Source organism: Vombatus ursinus, unplaced genomic scaffold, assembly GCF_900497805.2.
Source record: "Vombatus ursinus unplaced genomic scaffold, bare-nosed wombat genome assembly UNPS02014813.1, whole genome shotgun sequence".
In the NCBI taxonomy this organism is placed as follows: domain Eukaryota; kingdom Metazoa; phylum Chordata; class Mammalia; order Diprotodontia; family Vombatidae; genus Vombatus; species Vombatus ursinus.
The window spans coordinates 3,563,437-3,579,636 of NW_020954591.1; the positions used below are offsets into that span (position 1 = coordinate 3,563,437).

Genomic DNA, 16,200 nt, shown 5'->3' on the forward strand with positions numbered 1-16,200 from the left:
GAATTATCAAAGTGTAAATTATACCACTATCCCTGCCCTGATAGAAGGTATGTCCCAAAGAAGGCACACTGATGGGGATACATATAGAGTAAAAACAACAGATTAGGCAATAAAACATGTGTGCCAAATTTATTTTGAAAGGTTGATTTGGGATATTAAATGTTGAGGTTTTGTTTTGGAAAGCTGTTTTGCTTCAAGAGAAGAATTGGAAGTAAGCTCTGTACCTTTCTCCAGCATCCTACTTCAGATATTTAATTAGCTGTGCAATCTATAAAATTCATGTAACCTCTCTAAGCATTGAATTACTCATCTATAAAATGAAGGGGTTGGACTATATGGACTTGAAGATCCTTTCCAAGTCTAAAACTGTGATCTTATGTCCTACTTTCTATGGTACTGCTGAATTATTGTCTCCCTTGAGGAAGACCATCCCCTTCCATTGTTTTTTCCCTCGTTCTTATCTAACATCGATGAATGAATGGGTTTGATGAGGCCTGGGTGTTTAGGAGGGTCAAGAAGGGAGAGATTTTGGGGATTCAGATTGATTTATTAAAATTGTGTGTTCTCTTCCCCAGTCATGCTCATTAGGGTGGTGCCATGATTGATTTTCCTATTCAATTTGTGTAGTCCCTGGGGGAAAAGAAGTAGAGGAAGAAGAAATGGAAAAGGTCATGATAAAATAATGTGATTGATCTTTTTTAACAAATACACCAAAACTTATATATCCCATTTAATATCAGTGGTTTTATCCAAAGCAGAGGGCACTGAAAAGTTTTCTTACAATTAATTATTTTCAGAACTAATAGTCTATCTCTTCACATGTTCCCAGTGGTGGCAAATGTTTGTCCCCTGGGTATGAAATTAATGTTTGGACATAGCCAAAAGTCATTTGGAGCCAAGCTTGGTCATCAAGTTATATTAATATTGTTTTTGATGGAGAACAAAGTGTGACTCACAAGAAGCCTGATTTTCTTATTTGGCTCATAAATTAGCTCTGAAGGTAAATTTGTAAGAGAAGTTCCAAAAAGGTTTTGAGCATTTATTTGAATATACGTCTAAATTCCAAAAAGGATGACTTTGGAGGAAAGCCAAATCTTGGATTTTTTTTTGTTTGGATCTATGGGTCGTCATACATTTGTTTTTAGTCTCTGTGCTTTGTAGCTGTACCTTACATGCTGTGAAGGTGAGATCAGATGGACAATTGTAGAGGTTCAGAGACAAGGACACAAACACAGTCAGATTTGTTACGTGTTGCTTAGAGTATGGTTTGATACGAAGCCAAACAAGCAGTTGAATATTAATAAGACATTATTATATTGCATAGATGAAGAGCTTATTATAGTAAAAGGAGCCCTGGACTATGAGCCAGGAGACCTCACTAGGTTCAAATCATGCTCTACCACCTACCTTGACTTTAAGTAAACCACGTATATGAGCCAATTTCTTGTTAACTTTCTGTGAGAATCAGATGAGATATTGGAGGTCTTCAAGCACAAGTTAGATGGACACGGGTCAGGTATGTTATGAAGGGAATTCCTTTTTGGAATTTGAGATTCCTGCCAACTCTAAAATTCTCTGATTTTGTGACCGTAACGTGTTAAATAAATGTCAGCTGATAATATTTTACCACTTTAAGGTTTACACAGTGACTTCTTATCCCTTTTCAGACTTGTTTCTCACAACCCTGTGAGATAGATGGATTGTCCCAAAAGTCTTAGTGCAGCTGTAAGCTTTACAAAGCTTTGTAGGAAGGAAAGTTTTGTAAACCTTGCAACTTGCACTAAGACTTTTGGGACAATTGGTGTAGGGGAGTTATTATCCCTAGTTTATAAATAAGGGTATGAAGAATGAATTGGGGCAGAGGCAAGGAAATTAGACAAGAAGAGCATTTAGAAGACTGTTAAAATAGTGTTTTCTAGAAAATATAGGTCCTTAACTAGGCGTAACAGGATTGGAGACATGAGTAACCCCATAATTTTGTGGATAGAACACCGAACTTGGAGCAGAAGCACAGGATCAAGTTCAAATCCCATCTCAGGCATTTACTACTTGTGTGACACAGGGTAACTCTGTACCTCAGTTTCCTCATATTTCTAATGAGTGAGTTGAATTTGGTGGCCTTTAAGATCCCTTATGGCTCTACTTCTGTAATCTTTATCCTATGACCCTATGACTTGCGTAAAAGTAGAGTCCACAGGTACTTAATTGGATATGTGGGATGAGGAAGAAAGAAGAGTAAAAAAATATCCCAAATGTATGAGCCTGGGTGACTAGTAGGATGGTAGGATATGTAGAGAAGCTGGGGAGAGGGACAGGTTTGTGGGAGTCAGTTTGTGGGGCTTCATTTTGGATGTTAGTGAAACATCCAAGTGGAAATACCTAACAGGAAGTCAGACATTCAAGGGAAAAGGTTGGGGGCGGAAATAGGAAATTGGAAGTCATTGACATAAAGCTAAGTGTTAATTGAAACCCCTACGGTTGCATGAGCTCATCAAGACAAAGTATGAAGAGCAAGAAGGAAGTTGGATGAAGAACAGAAACTTCAGGTATGTCCCTGTTTAAAAGAGAAAGAAGCTAGCAAAATAGGAGATAGGTCAGAAAGGTAGGAGAACACAGGAAGGCTGTGTGACTCATTATGGAAGGAAAGGGGATCAAGAAGGATTAAGTGATTCACAGAGTTAAGTACTACTATGAGGTAAATGGAAGATGAGGACAGAAAGGGGTAAGGGCCCTGAGGACAGCCATTTCATTGGCCCATCCTGAGTAATGAGAAGTGAATTTCTTTTTGGACATAAAAGAGATTCTTTTTGGACATAAATTTAATAACAAAAGCCTGCAGAGTACTCTTGCCTCTTTTATCAAACATAATGGGAATACCTTTTTTTTTAATAGTTATTTCTTTATTTGCATATCTTTACTATCATTATCCATGTCTTTTCAGTGGCAATGTGGATAGAATGCTGGGCCTGAAGTAAGAAACTCAAATGTGTCCTTAGACACTTACTAGCTGTGTAACACTGGGCAAGTCACAACTTCCATTTGCTTCAATTTCCTCATCTATAAAATAGGGATAAGAATAGTACCATGTTCCTGGGTTGTTGTGAGGAAAAAATGAAATATTTGTAAAGCACATTTTCCTGGCACATAGTGGATGCTATATAAATATTAACTATTATTATTATTATTATTATATTTTATAAGAAAGGACCTAGATATCATTTGTACAGTGCTTAGAATAGCAATGCATGGGAGCAACAAGGTGGCGCAGTGGATAGAGCATTGGCCCTGGAGTCAGGAGGACCTGAGTTCAAATCTGGCCTCAGACACTTGACACTTACTAGCTGTGTAACCCTGGGCAAGTCACTTAACCCAATTGCCTAACCCCCCCCCAAAAAAAAAGAATAACAATGCACAAAAACAGACATTTAATAAATGCTTTTGTGGATGATAATACAGTGAGGGGAGAGAGAAAGGGAAAAATAGATCATGAAAAATAGGATTGTGATTATATTTTTATGTATGTATTATATTTTATGTATGTATTTATGTATATACACACATGTATGTATATTTACACACAAAAAAAAGACCAAATCACTTATTAAACGCTTATATGTCAGGTATTGTGCTCAGCACTGGGAATACAGATACAAATAAGCAAGACAGTCCCTTCTCTCACCAAGTTTACATTGTAAGGTGAAGAAGGGGATAGACATGCTGCTGGAAGACCTCCAGTGTCTCATCTGATTGTCACAACAAGCTAACAAGATAGGTACAGTGAGCCAGTAAAGGAAACGTAAGTAAGGAGACAAAGATAAATGCACAGCAGGATGGTGTGTGATGATGAGGAGGTATTGGGCAGGCCTGGTTTGGGACAAGCAAAGCAGAAGCTCACCTATCGGATCCCAGGTTCATAGGGGCATAGTTCAGAGCTCTCATGAGAGGGAGATGAGGATGCCATGGGGGATACAGAGAGCATGATGTGGGAATGGCTGATTCAGGACGAGATAAGGAAAAAAGCTCGCCTCGTTTTCCAACTTAGAATCTAAGAAATAGAAGTAATTACTAGTTCAACCCTCTCGTTTTCTTCAGATGGGAAAACTGGTGCCCAAGACAGGTAAATAAGAGACTAAGGAACTTGACTGATGTCATAATAGGCAGTAGCAGAGACAAGACCAGTTCAATCCAAAAAACATGTAGTGTGTCTATTGTGTGTAGAATATTGTCCTACAGGAAAAGGGGATAAACAAAGCTTAGATGAGAAATGTCTTTGGTCTCACTGTTCACAGAGCTTTAACATGGAGCTTTCCTGCCCTTCAATACAGTGCTCTTTCTGTTACTCAAACTTGATGGGATAGTAGTTCTTAACATGGTGTCCATGAATTTGTTTGTGGTGGGTTTTTTTAATATTTTGATAACTATTTCAGTATAATTGGTTTTCTTTGTAATCCTATGTATTTTATGAATTTAAAGACATGATTCTAAGAAGGGGCCGATAGACTACACCAGACTGCCAGAAAGGGGTCGGTGACCCCAAAAAATATTGAGAACTCTTAGTCTATGACTTTGTTCCCACTGCTCTCCAGAATCCTTTCAAGCCTCTTCCTTCATCAAGGAGTATGTTCTCTCAACCATTTAGAAGAAAGAAAAATATATCACTATGAAATTATCAACAGATTAATTAAGAAGTCAGCATATATTTATGGCTTATACTTAGTCATCATTTAAAAAAAAGAAAGACATTGAAAGCCTCCTGGCCTTTCTACTTATATAAAGATCCAAATTCCCCTGCGTGGTGCCTCTCAGAATTAGATGTTAGCCACAAAAGGATTAGGTCACAGATGGTGAATGGGTTTTTCACTCTGATTATAGGACCATTCTGTGTAATCCGTGAGTTTCACCTTTAATTGCATCCTAAGATCCTAAAATTGCTTCTTACTTAACAATTCAAATTTAGCTTCATGTAGATTTGGAAAAACCTTGTCTTATGCAATATTTAAGTGAAGGCAATAGCCTAAGCTGGGGGTACATGGAGAACTTTAGTTTATCAATGCAATTTGTCATATATGAGAGAGATCTCTTAACAAATATCTCCTCAAAAAATCAATCTTCTTTATATATAGGTTGTACCAGTCACTCAGAGATTTCATCTTTATATACTTTCTGAAATGACCGCCCAACTTATGAGCTCCAAGGGAGTTAAGTCATGACCTGACTTTTATGGAAAAGATTGGACACAAAATGCTAATGCATAAAAATTCTCAGTCTCCATATTGACATGCTACCTTATTGAATACACCCAAAAAGACTATTGCTTTGGGATACCTACCAAGAGTTGCTATGTCTGAGAGATAAAAGAACTCCATGCACCCATTCTATCACCACCACATTTTCCTTTGTAGGAAAGGCAACCTATTGTCTGGTGTGCCTTTTTTATGTTCAATATCCTCAAGCTTAACTCCAGCATTTATCCCAGGGTAATTCCATTGATGGTGTTGGCATTGCTAGAGAGCCCTTAAATGGCTATCTTGGTAGCTACTTCATGAACCACAGACCTCATACGATAATGTGAGAATATTTACAGTACCTTGATCCAGTATTAAAAGGTACCAGAAGACAGAAGGCATCCATCTCCTTCTCCTTGCTCAATAGTTTCATATTCCTTAGAGGCCAATTCTGGGGCACAATAAGGTTTTACAAGTTGATTTTTGTTGTTATCATTCAGTTGTTTCTGCCTCTTCATGACCCTGTGGACCACAACACACCAATACTGTCTGTGGGATATTCTTGGCAGAGATATTGGAGTGGTTTGCCATTTCCCTTTCCAATGGATCCAGTGAATCCTTTTGTCAGGCAATCAGAGGTTAAATGATTTGCTCAGGGTCACACAGCTAGGAAGTGTCTAAGGCTGGATTTGAATTCAGATCTTCCTAACTCCAGGGTCGGTGCTATATCAACTGAGCCACCAGGCACCTCTAAATGTAGATTGATACATAAGGACATAGATTTATTGTCCCACTTTTCAAAGGATAGCATGATCATCTTCCTGGAGTGATGATAGAAGACAAAATTAGAGGCTTCAGAAGGGAAATTGAGGGAGTGGCAAAATATTTCAGGGTTACTCAGCTGGTTTGTGTTAGTTGTGACTTACATCCAGCACTCTTGAAAACTGAGTGTGATGTTGAGTGGAAAGATGAACACATAGTTTCAGAAGTTAGCTCAACACCAGTCTTCCTCTAGAGTCCTTCAGTGACCAGTTATACAAATGGTAACCTTGTGGCAATCCAGGTTAGTATTTCTCATTCACTGAATAGAAGCAAAAAAGGATATGGTAAAGAGAGAGTGACTGTAAAAGCATGCATAGTGGAAAATCAGCATGACCCAAAAGAGTCCCTTATTTCCTTCAAACACTACCTTCTATGAGAAACCTTTCCTGATTCCCCCCAAATGCTAATGCCTTTCCTGCCAAAATTACCTTCTTTTTATTCTGTGTATTTATTTACACACATGCTGTCTCTTCTGATAGAGAGCAACCTCCTTGAAGATAGAAATTTTTTTTTTGTCTTTTTATCCTCAGAGTCTGGTACAATACCTGACATATCATAGTAGATGGATACTATTTTTTAAAAGTGCTTATTGATTGATTGGCTGGTCAATAGATTTGGTTAATGACATCAGACTAAATTATTAAGACAGATTGTTGCCCAAATGAAGTAACTAATTGTACTCTTGGCTGTACCAGACTTGATATGTTGAATTTTAATGAGGTACATTTCATGGCTAATGGAACTGAACATAGACAGTCTTTTTTATATTGGCATTTTGGGACCATTGGCACCATATAATTTAAAAAAAAACCAAATGTGTTCATTGTATGTGTCAAAGTTAGTCATGTAATAAGATTATTCATCCCAACAACCATTTAACAGTATGTCATATGGTATTTCTCCCAAAGAATTATTCATCCTGTCAGACAGAAGTGTAGATTGTAGATTCAAAGATGTTGAACAGACAAAGGCAAGATTATCAGTGTAATTCTGACCCTAAAAATACAGACAGTCTCCACTTATGACCAGGCTATGTCACAAAAGTTCATTTTTAAGATGGTCAGTTAGTGCTGAGGATTTTCCAATAGAAATTGTGGCATAGATGTCAATTAATTCCCAAAGATAGACCATAAAGGTCCATTTAATGCAAAATATAGCGAAGTCATGATACTCAGAATGTTGCAGATTCCAACCATCATTTAGGATGTAATTTTTGTCTGAAAAACGATCCTGAGTTCCAAGTTGAATGCCAGGAACACATTTCTCCCCGGTGACACCCTGGCGACACCCTGGCAATATTAGTAGAGACTCCTCCAGCTTCCGTTCGGCACTTCACTACAGCAGTGGAAGTAGGACTCCTGAGGGTTTATCAGGAAGGGGAGAGCAGGGAAAGAAAGGAACAAACAAAAGAATGAACTCCAGTGACATTAAGGAGGAAAGAAAATCTTTTTTAGCAGTGACAGGTTGGGAAACGAGTCCCTGGTGAGAACATCCCTTCATATGTGACATATGCTTATAAATCGAGTCTGCCTGGAGTTCTTGGAGTTTTTTCCCCTTATTTTCATGAATTTTATTAGATAAGAGACCCTAAAAAAGAAAATGTTGCCATGAGCTTCTAAACATTTTCTCAGTTGTCTGTTTCCTCTCCATATGTGCCACCTATTGGCAGTGTAAAGCCCCTACCCAGGGGTAGGCAGGAAAGAAGAAAACATGGTCCAGTATCTAACCAAGAGGCTTAATGACTGTAGAGAATCCTGTTTTTATTTTAGCATGAAGCCTGGCACATAGTAAGAACTTAACAAATGCTTATTGACTTGGCTTGCCCCCTTGAGACACATCATTCAACACTTCCCCCATAACTACGGAAACTTGTAAGTTTTTGTTTTCTAAGTATCTAATGAGGCTTCAGTCTTAAACCTAGTTTAGAGGGAGAGAGAGAGAGAGAGAGAGAGAGAGAGAGAGAGAGAGAGAGATGGGAATCTGTAAATGCTGTCAAATTAAAGACTTCCTAAATGATCCCCTTTTGTATGATGCCAGAATAATGTACAAGTTAAAGAAAGAGCACCAGATTTATCTTCAAGGCAAAAAGTAAGATTTTGTAAAGCATGAAGCTCATAGAGGTTGATGGCAAAAGAAAGAAGAAGAAAAGAAAAATCTTGCTTGTTTCTCAAGTGATATAGGCCCAGTGCTTTTGTAAAAAATATTTAATTTTTTTAAAGCAATAAGCATGCTACCTTTCATTGAATTTTTATGAAATAATTATTAGCTAGTAGATGTTAGTCAGCAAAGATTTTACAAAAGTTATTGTCATTTTAATTTTTTCAGATGAGTCACTGGCTATATTGCCCCCAAAGGCATTTCATTATGATTCAGTGCACATATGAAATTGCCTGGGTTTATGGGGGCTTTCTGGTACCAGGGTGGGGGCAGAGATGGCTCGGCACTCTGAATTGGTGGCATTATGCTTAATTGACACCTTTGATGTAGCCCTAAGACAGCACCTGCACCTCCCACTTCTGCTCCAAAGACGTCAGCCTTACGCAGAAAAGGCATCTGCCGATGAATCCTGCATCTCATTCAGCTTGTTCTGTGAGCAGCCTTAGCTATCCTTAACTAATCCCACGGCTCTCCATCTCCACTATAGCTTGGCTTAGAGCTGGGAGAGGATTGTTGCCTCTGTTATTGTCAGGTTAAAGCCCTAAGACTGTGTCCATGTTAGAACTCATAGAAGGTAAGTTGAAATTTATTCTTGATTCCCCTTGGGCAAAAATGTATTGTGAACCATTCTGAAATCATGTGTGTTTATTTACTGAATCCCTTTTCTTGCCTGTGGTACTGTACTACTGTCATTCATTGATTGTAAAAGAGAGATAGCTGGGGTGTCTTTAGCCTACATTTCTTGAAGTGTTTGGGTCACTTTGGAGAGATGGTCTCAGACAAAAATGATGAAAAAAAAGAAAATTTATTTGACATGTGTATGTTTAGTACTGATCATTGTGTAGAAATCCTGGGAAGGGAAGAAAATGTTAATATTGGGGGAGCATTTAAATATTTGAAGGAAACTTTCATTTTCATGAGAAGCCAAGGCAAACTGTGATGGTAGGCATATGGGTCAGTAGTAAATTATTTTATGTTCTACCTGACAGATCTGTCAGAGTCTATCTATAATGAGGTGATGTTTCAGGCTTATTTCAGTGCAGGGACTGAGGGATTAATTTTCAGTCACAGTAATTTGTTTTCACAAGTAGATCACTATGTGTCCCTTGAAAACAGGGCTAAAGTTCATTTCTGACCAGTAGCCCTAGGAAGCTAAATCAATGACAGCCAAAGCAACTCAGTCCACTGACTATGAGTACCACTAGCCCACATTCCTAATATCTTCTGATGACACTTTTAACTTTGCAGTTAAAGGGATCATTGATGAAGTTTGCCAGCAGTTTGTTCAAGATGTATTTTGTACTAAGATTGATTTGATATTTAATCAGTATGTAAGATACTGCTATTTTAGACACCAGGTTGGGAGAATTACTGACTTTCTGAACAAAATTATTTGCCAGCACCCCAAAGCTATTTGTTCCTCCACCCCAGGGGCTGATGCAATTGACTTCAAGATAAAGTACCTAGAACTTTGACAGATATTTGTGTATTTGAGAGGATGAGTTAATATGAAAAAAAAATTTTAAATGCCATTTTTGTTTCTCTTTCTGATTCTTTGTATTTCTAGTTAATGGAACCCCTGGTAGTCAGCTCTCTACACCCCGTTCTGGGAAATCTCCAAGCCCATCTCCAACCAGCCCAGGAAGCCTGCGGAAGCAGAGGGTAAGGAAATTAAGGAAACTACTTTGTAAGTAAGACATGCTGAGCATCAGGTGGAGAAGCTGGAATATAGATGCCTTCTCTCTAAAGTGCTGTTATTCAAGGAAAGTACTGGTATAGGAGATGAACCACTACAGTTCTCCTAGTATCTGTCTTAGTATCAATTAACTACTAGAACACAGGAGCTTTCTGTCTGTCTTTAAAAATGCCAGAATTTGTTTCTCTTTGAAAGAAAATGTTTGATGCTTCATTTTAAATCTTTTTCCTCCTCTTCCCCACCCCCAGTCATTAGACAGATTATTTAGGAATACTTGCGCTAACCTGCATATTATCTGTTTTTATTGTTCCCTGTGTTATCACTTGTAAAAACTGGCCATCTCTCCTTGAAGGCAGCATGAAAGTCTCTCTGGTGGATCGAATTAAATCAGTGGTGGTATTGACTTGTTTCACAATATAAAAGGATGGTCCAGTATGAGAGTCAAAATAACAGTGAGTTGTAAGCTGTCCCTAGGGGGAGACTTGTTTTGTAAATGAAACCCATATGAAGCACCTTCCCTTTTGAAAGGATGTTACTGGCTGCAGTGTTTTTATTGTTGTGGTTGTTGTATAGTTTGGGTTTTTCCTCCCTACCCTTCAGTGTAATAATTCTGCACCAACTCAACTTGTATACTGAGCTGGAATCTTAAGATCATATCAGGAAGGAGTGAGCAGATCACCTGAGGTTAAGTGAAGGTTGTGGAAAGCATTGCTAGTTACATCAGTATGACAAAGAAGAAAGGTAAAGGTCAGCCATTCATTCGTTCAACAGATATTTAACTACCCCTTTCCATAATCTATCCTTTTTGTCCTCTTGACTCAAACCAAAGTACTAGAACCAAAGAAAGGAGAGCAGGTCTATGAAGAGTAAATTAGGGGGATGTACAATTTACTGTTTCTGCTTTTAAGATGAGAACAAACTCTTGGGAGGTTTTCTGTCAAAACCTACTAAACAGTGTTGATTTCAGCCAAGGAAGTCCTTTAGAAACTATTGCTTTATGTTACTGGATCTTTGGCTTAGTTGTCTTTGTTTCTCTGCTTTAAAATGAACCTCATACTTCTGACCTACACTTTTTAGTCATGTTCAAAAGTCATTTCATTTCTTTTCAGTTGTGTCTATATGATTCCACTACATAATGCCATTATAGTTGAAAAGTTAAAAACTTAGTCACAAGATAGTTGTTGGGTTTGGGGTTTTGGTGTTTTTTTTCCTGCCTTTTTGGTCTGTGACACCAAACATGTAATTTTATTTTATATCATTGAGTGGAATCTTGTTTTTGGCAGCATACAATAGAAGATGTGCTAGTTTTGGTATCAAAAGACCTAGGTTTGAATCTTAATTCTGTCACTGCCTATATAACTTTGAGCAAGTCACTTCAACTCTCTGGGCCTCAGTTTCCTCATTTGTAAAATGATGGAGTTGGACTAGATTAATTCTAAAGGCCCTTCTAAGTTTAAATACAATGATCCATGCCTATTTTTAGCCTCTTTAAGAGTAATTAAAAGATAAGCAGCATAGTGTCATTGAAAGAGTGTTGGCCAGGGAGTCTGGACCCTTGGGACTTAGTCCCAGCTGTCTTGCTATAGCTTGGGCAAGACACTACCCTTCCCTGCACCTCAGTTTCCTCATTTACAAAATAACTTGGTTGGACTAGATAATCTTTAAAGGTGACTTCCAGTTCTAACAGAAGGATTCTATGAAAGTTCAGTTGTGCTATTTTTATTGCAGTCTTCTTAGCTGCATTGTCTTCACTTTTTAAATTATATTCCCCTAGATAATGGATTCATTCATATTTATGGAATCATGTAAAAAGATCCAGAAAACCTAATATCATTTTGTGACAAAGGTGTATCTGTAAGGGCATGATGTTCATTATTTTCTTGTAAACATTGCCAGAGAGAGCTCTTAGTTATCTGATATGAAGGATGTTACTAACTTTATTTTACAAAACGCTTTCCAAACATTTCTTCTTTTGATCCCAACAATAACCATGTGAGGCAGTTGATTATTATTATTATTATTATTATTATTATTATATACATTATGCTCAAGAGGAAACTGAGAAATTAAGTAACTTTTCTGTGCTCAGAAAGAAAGTATGTGTCAGGGGTGGGATTTGACTCCACGTCTCTCCTACCTTAAAATGTAGCTCTTTCCAGTAACCAAGATGCCTCATAAAAAGTGTTTTCTTCTTTAAAATTAAAAAAAAAAGGTGTTGAGGGGGAAAGGAGGAAAAAACCCCACCCCATCCCACATGCAAATGCCCAACCCTTAATTAGAGTTATTGGCATAGTCCAAAGGTAGTTATTTAGATTAAATAAATGATAAGGTTCCTTCAAATAGTTGCAATTCCTAATCTCTCATCTCAACACTTGAGATTCTTCCCACATGCCTTATCTTAAAGCCCTCTATCTTTATGATGTTTTGTACTTTGTTCAACTTCTCCTTTTGGGACCAGCATAGATAGAGATAGAAGTGCAATTCCTCCTACCTTTCTATATTTCTGCCTTTATTCTGATTTTTGCCTGTTTGAAGTAGAGAATTCTCTCCTTTCTACAAGTAAAGCCTCTGGGGTTATTGAACAGACAGCATCTTTATGCTGCTTATTATGTAATTAACATACCAATACACAGAAATTATTATAAATGATTCTCTGACAGATTTTTTCTTTCGCTTTTAAATTACCAAGTGTTTGTATCTTGAGAGGAAGACTGGCATAAAATACTTTGGCAGAAGGGATGCTTTAACATTGTCTAAAGACATTTATGGACCAGGAGCGTGGAATACATATAAAAGCTAAATGAAAGGCAGATAAAGTCTTAAAGAATTTTCAGCTTCCAAATCTTGTAATTTATTGGCCTCAAATATACTCACTCCTTCCATGGACTATGTGTATAAATGAAGATGCTCTCCAGCTACTTGTGTTTAGAATGCTGCTCCTTCTCCTACAAGGGAGGTCTTTCATCTTACTCCTTGGGCAGCTGCACCACATGACCCTGACCTGTTCAAATGGAAGTAAAATATCCCGAAAAATGAATTTTTTTTTAGATTTAATGTTCTTGAACTGTTGGATAAATTCCTGTTCAGGATATACTAAAACAAGTGAAAGATGGCATGTGCTAAAAGAAGAACTTGAAGGAATAAATTAACTCTTTTTCATTGCAAATTTGAAAACAGCTATTTCTATTTCTCAACTTGTGTTGCTTAGCAACAAGGTTGAGAAAATGGATTTACTTTACCACCACCCCCTAACATATACACACACACACATATATTTTAAAACATAGAAACTCAGGCCAGCAGCTCTTGGCAAGTTTGTTCTTTAAAGGCATGTCAAATCATTTGGCTTTTTTAAAAACAATAGTAAAACAAATGACACTTCAATTTTTAATGAGGGATAATTAGGGTAAGAAGATGCTCATATCTTTATTAATTCTTGTTTCCTTAGGTTTCTTGTTTTTTGTTATGTTTGTAGATTGACCTTTTACAATTCTTTCATCACTAAACGCTTTTCTTCTCAAGCAAAAGTATTTTGTCCACAGACATGTCTAATCTTCTCTTAGCACACATATTCCTTCAGTTTGTCATTTACAAATTCCTGACTCTGGTTATACAATTCCCTGTTACCATCAGTGACCTTTTTAGTCCCTTGTCTTAATATATCAGGCAGAAACACAATGTATTGTGTAGATTGAATGAAGCTACCCATTATGCTCCCACATCCCTGGCTTTTGTAGATTATCTGATCAGTCTGAGGATGCTAGGAGTGGGTGTTACAAAGTAGAAATGAAGCCTACTCCAGACACACACTCTCTGCTGAAATGAACTGGTTGCCAAGCTACCAGTAGAGAAAGATCCAATAAAGAATGGGGGAGGGGGGCAAATTGGGAAGAAAGAAGAATATGGGTGATAAAGGCTTAGGAGAAATGGCACTGAGAAAGAGGAAGAAGTTTTGCATTCTTCCTCTTCTCCCAATGCGAAATTTCAAAGCCACACTTAGGAGGTTCAAAAAAAAAAGACAACTGCAGCAATTGAGCTGCTGACTTGGGACCAGAAATTATTGGAAGCTGTCTGTGGGACCAATGTGCTTTAGTCTGATAATTTATTTTGTGAGGTAAGCATATTACCTTTCTATCCAAAACAAAAAGGAACTATCTAAAGAAAGGAAGGATGGAAAGAAGGAAGCAAGAGAAAAAGAAAAATGAGTAGCCCAAATCTTTATAGGTGACAAATCTGTTATTTATGAGACCTCAGTGACTGAGCTGTTTTCCCTTATTGCTTATTTAAAGGAAAGAGGGATAAAAGTCACTTAATCAAGCAACAGTACCAGCAAAGTGTAACAAAGACCATTTTGTTTATTTAAGATGTGGTTTTCAACAAAATAAAATTATTTGCCATTAACAGTCGCTAATGTGAAAGGGGTAATTATGCAAACCAAAGGCCCTCATTTAGTTGTGTGCTGCACTTAAGACAAGTACAAAGCACCAAAGAAAAACGAGTAAACGATTCTATACTGCCCTTCATCTTACAGGACCTGTATCGCCCCCTCTCTTCGGATGATTTGGATTCAGTAGGAGACTCAGTGTAAAAGAGAAAATGGAGCAGTGTATATGGTTTGTGATTTGGTGAAGGTTTAACATTTCCTAAGAGAAATTTTAACAGCAAGATGCACAAAAGAGTTTTGCATAAATAATCTTTAAAATATAGGGCCAAAATCATAGAGATACTATTTATATGGGCATTTTATATTTGTGACCTTAATCTTTAAAGGGAAGATTTTTTTGCTATCTCTTATTGGGAATTTAATTTAGAGGATACAAAGGAGGTGACCTATGAACTTAGATTTTGGTATGAGCCCTGGTTTCAAACAAATTTCCTGAAGAGATCAAATATTGAGTAGAGGAGCACATTTTAACAACTGAATTAGCCAGAAATGATCATCTCTTCAGGGACAGAGTTGGTTTTGAACATATATAATTAGATGTAGAGATAAAACGTTTTTATCATTGCCTATAAATAAGTGAAATGGTGCCCTCAAACTACTTTTTTCTATTTAAAACAGCTACTGTTGATTTGGTTGGATTTTGAAAAGTACCATTATTACAAAAGAATAAAAAGATTTCCACTTAGAATTTTTTCCACCACTGAACAATAAACAAATGCATTCATTCTGTAGTTTAGTACTTCTAAGGAAAAGTGAATGGGAAAGGCACCATATCTCATGAAGGCTCTGATATTGGGTCTTCTTCTTATTTCAGTTGATAAGTAAATTTAAGCAAAGAATTCCTCCTAGACTGATGTACCATTGATATTAATTTTGCTATATGGCAACATGACAAACATACACAGTGGCATTGTTGTATTGTAAATGCTATAATTCTTCCCTTCTGACATATCTGTAATTTTTCAAATGTGTAAAGGCTGGGAACACTTTTTTTTTTAAGCTCAGACACAAAGAAAATGTGTTCTGGACTGTTTCCAAGAAATCCATTTGAACCTCCCCATAAATGGTACTTTATAAATCAGGCCTGCGATACCCAAATCCCTACTCTGATAATGTTTTTATCTTGCTTTTATTTGCAAATTAATATGCAAAACTCATTTTGTGTTATACCAAATAGGTCTATGGTAATAACTCATTGTTTAACATTAACCTACTAACTCTGCTCCTCTACTGCTTTATTTTGAAACATAAAGTCAACTTCGCTTAAAGTTAAATTATTTTTAAACTTCAATGTTAAATTTTAATTTCTATTGTATTTAAGCTATATACTAGTGCTTACTTGCTTCTCTTAATTCAGACACTAACCATTTAAGACTCGCAAAGCATGATTTTGATGTTCTGCAGACATGTCATATCTCAGTAGGTGCTAAATTAAATGTTTTCTGCCATTGGGAGGCTTATTGAAATTGATTTAAAGACTACAATTTTTAAATTCAAATTTTATTCAAGATGGAGAATAGTTCAGTTGCCATGTCTGATTTTAAATGTTTCTGATTTAGATGCTCATTAAGGTGTACAGCTAGCAAATTTTGCCATCTGGTTTATAGTTACATGTGTTACCATCACACTCTCCTACTAAGTAAAATATTCCACCCAAATAAAAAAAAAATTAAATGCCAGGCAACCAAGCCAGACTGAGCATTTGTACACTCCCATACTCTATCCCTCCCACCCCCCCACCGAATAATTAGTACCTCATTATCCTGTCGTTTGAGAAGAGTGCCTGATTTGGCAGCTAGTTCAAGAAATGCAAACTGAACCATTCCATCTTGAAAGAACAGTTCATAATACCTGTG

General features: G+C 37.1%; 1 protein-coding gene across 2 annotated transcripts in view; it reads left to right on the forward strand.

Annotated features, from left to right (window-relative positions):
- DCLK1 (doublecortin like kinase 1) overlaps positions 1-16,200 on the forward strand; it is a 397,676-nt gene that overhangs the window by 291,394 nt on the left and 90,082 nt on the right. The window contains exons 6-7 of one of the 2 annotated variants that reach the window (XM_027835227.1): positions 9,772-9,866; positions 14,432-14,513. In XM_027835227.1, the coding sequence (XP_027691028.1) occupies positions 9,772-9,866; positions 14,432-14,488 (152 nt within the window). In that variant the 3' untranslated portion in view covers positions 14,489-14,513. The remainder of the gene's footprint in view (positions 1-9,771; positions 9,867-14,431; positions 14,514-16,200) is intronic. The other variant, XM_027835226.1, reaches the window with a different exon arrangement.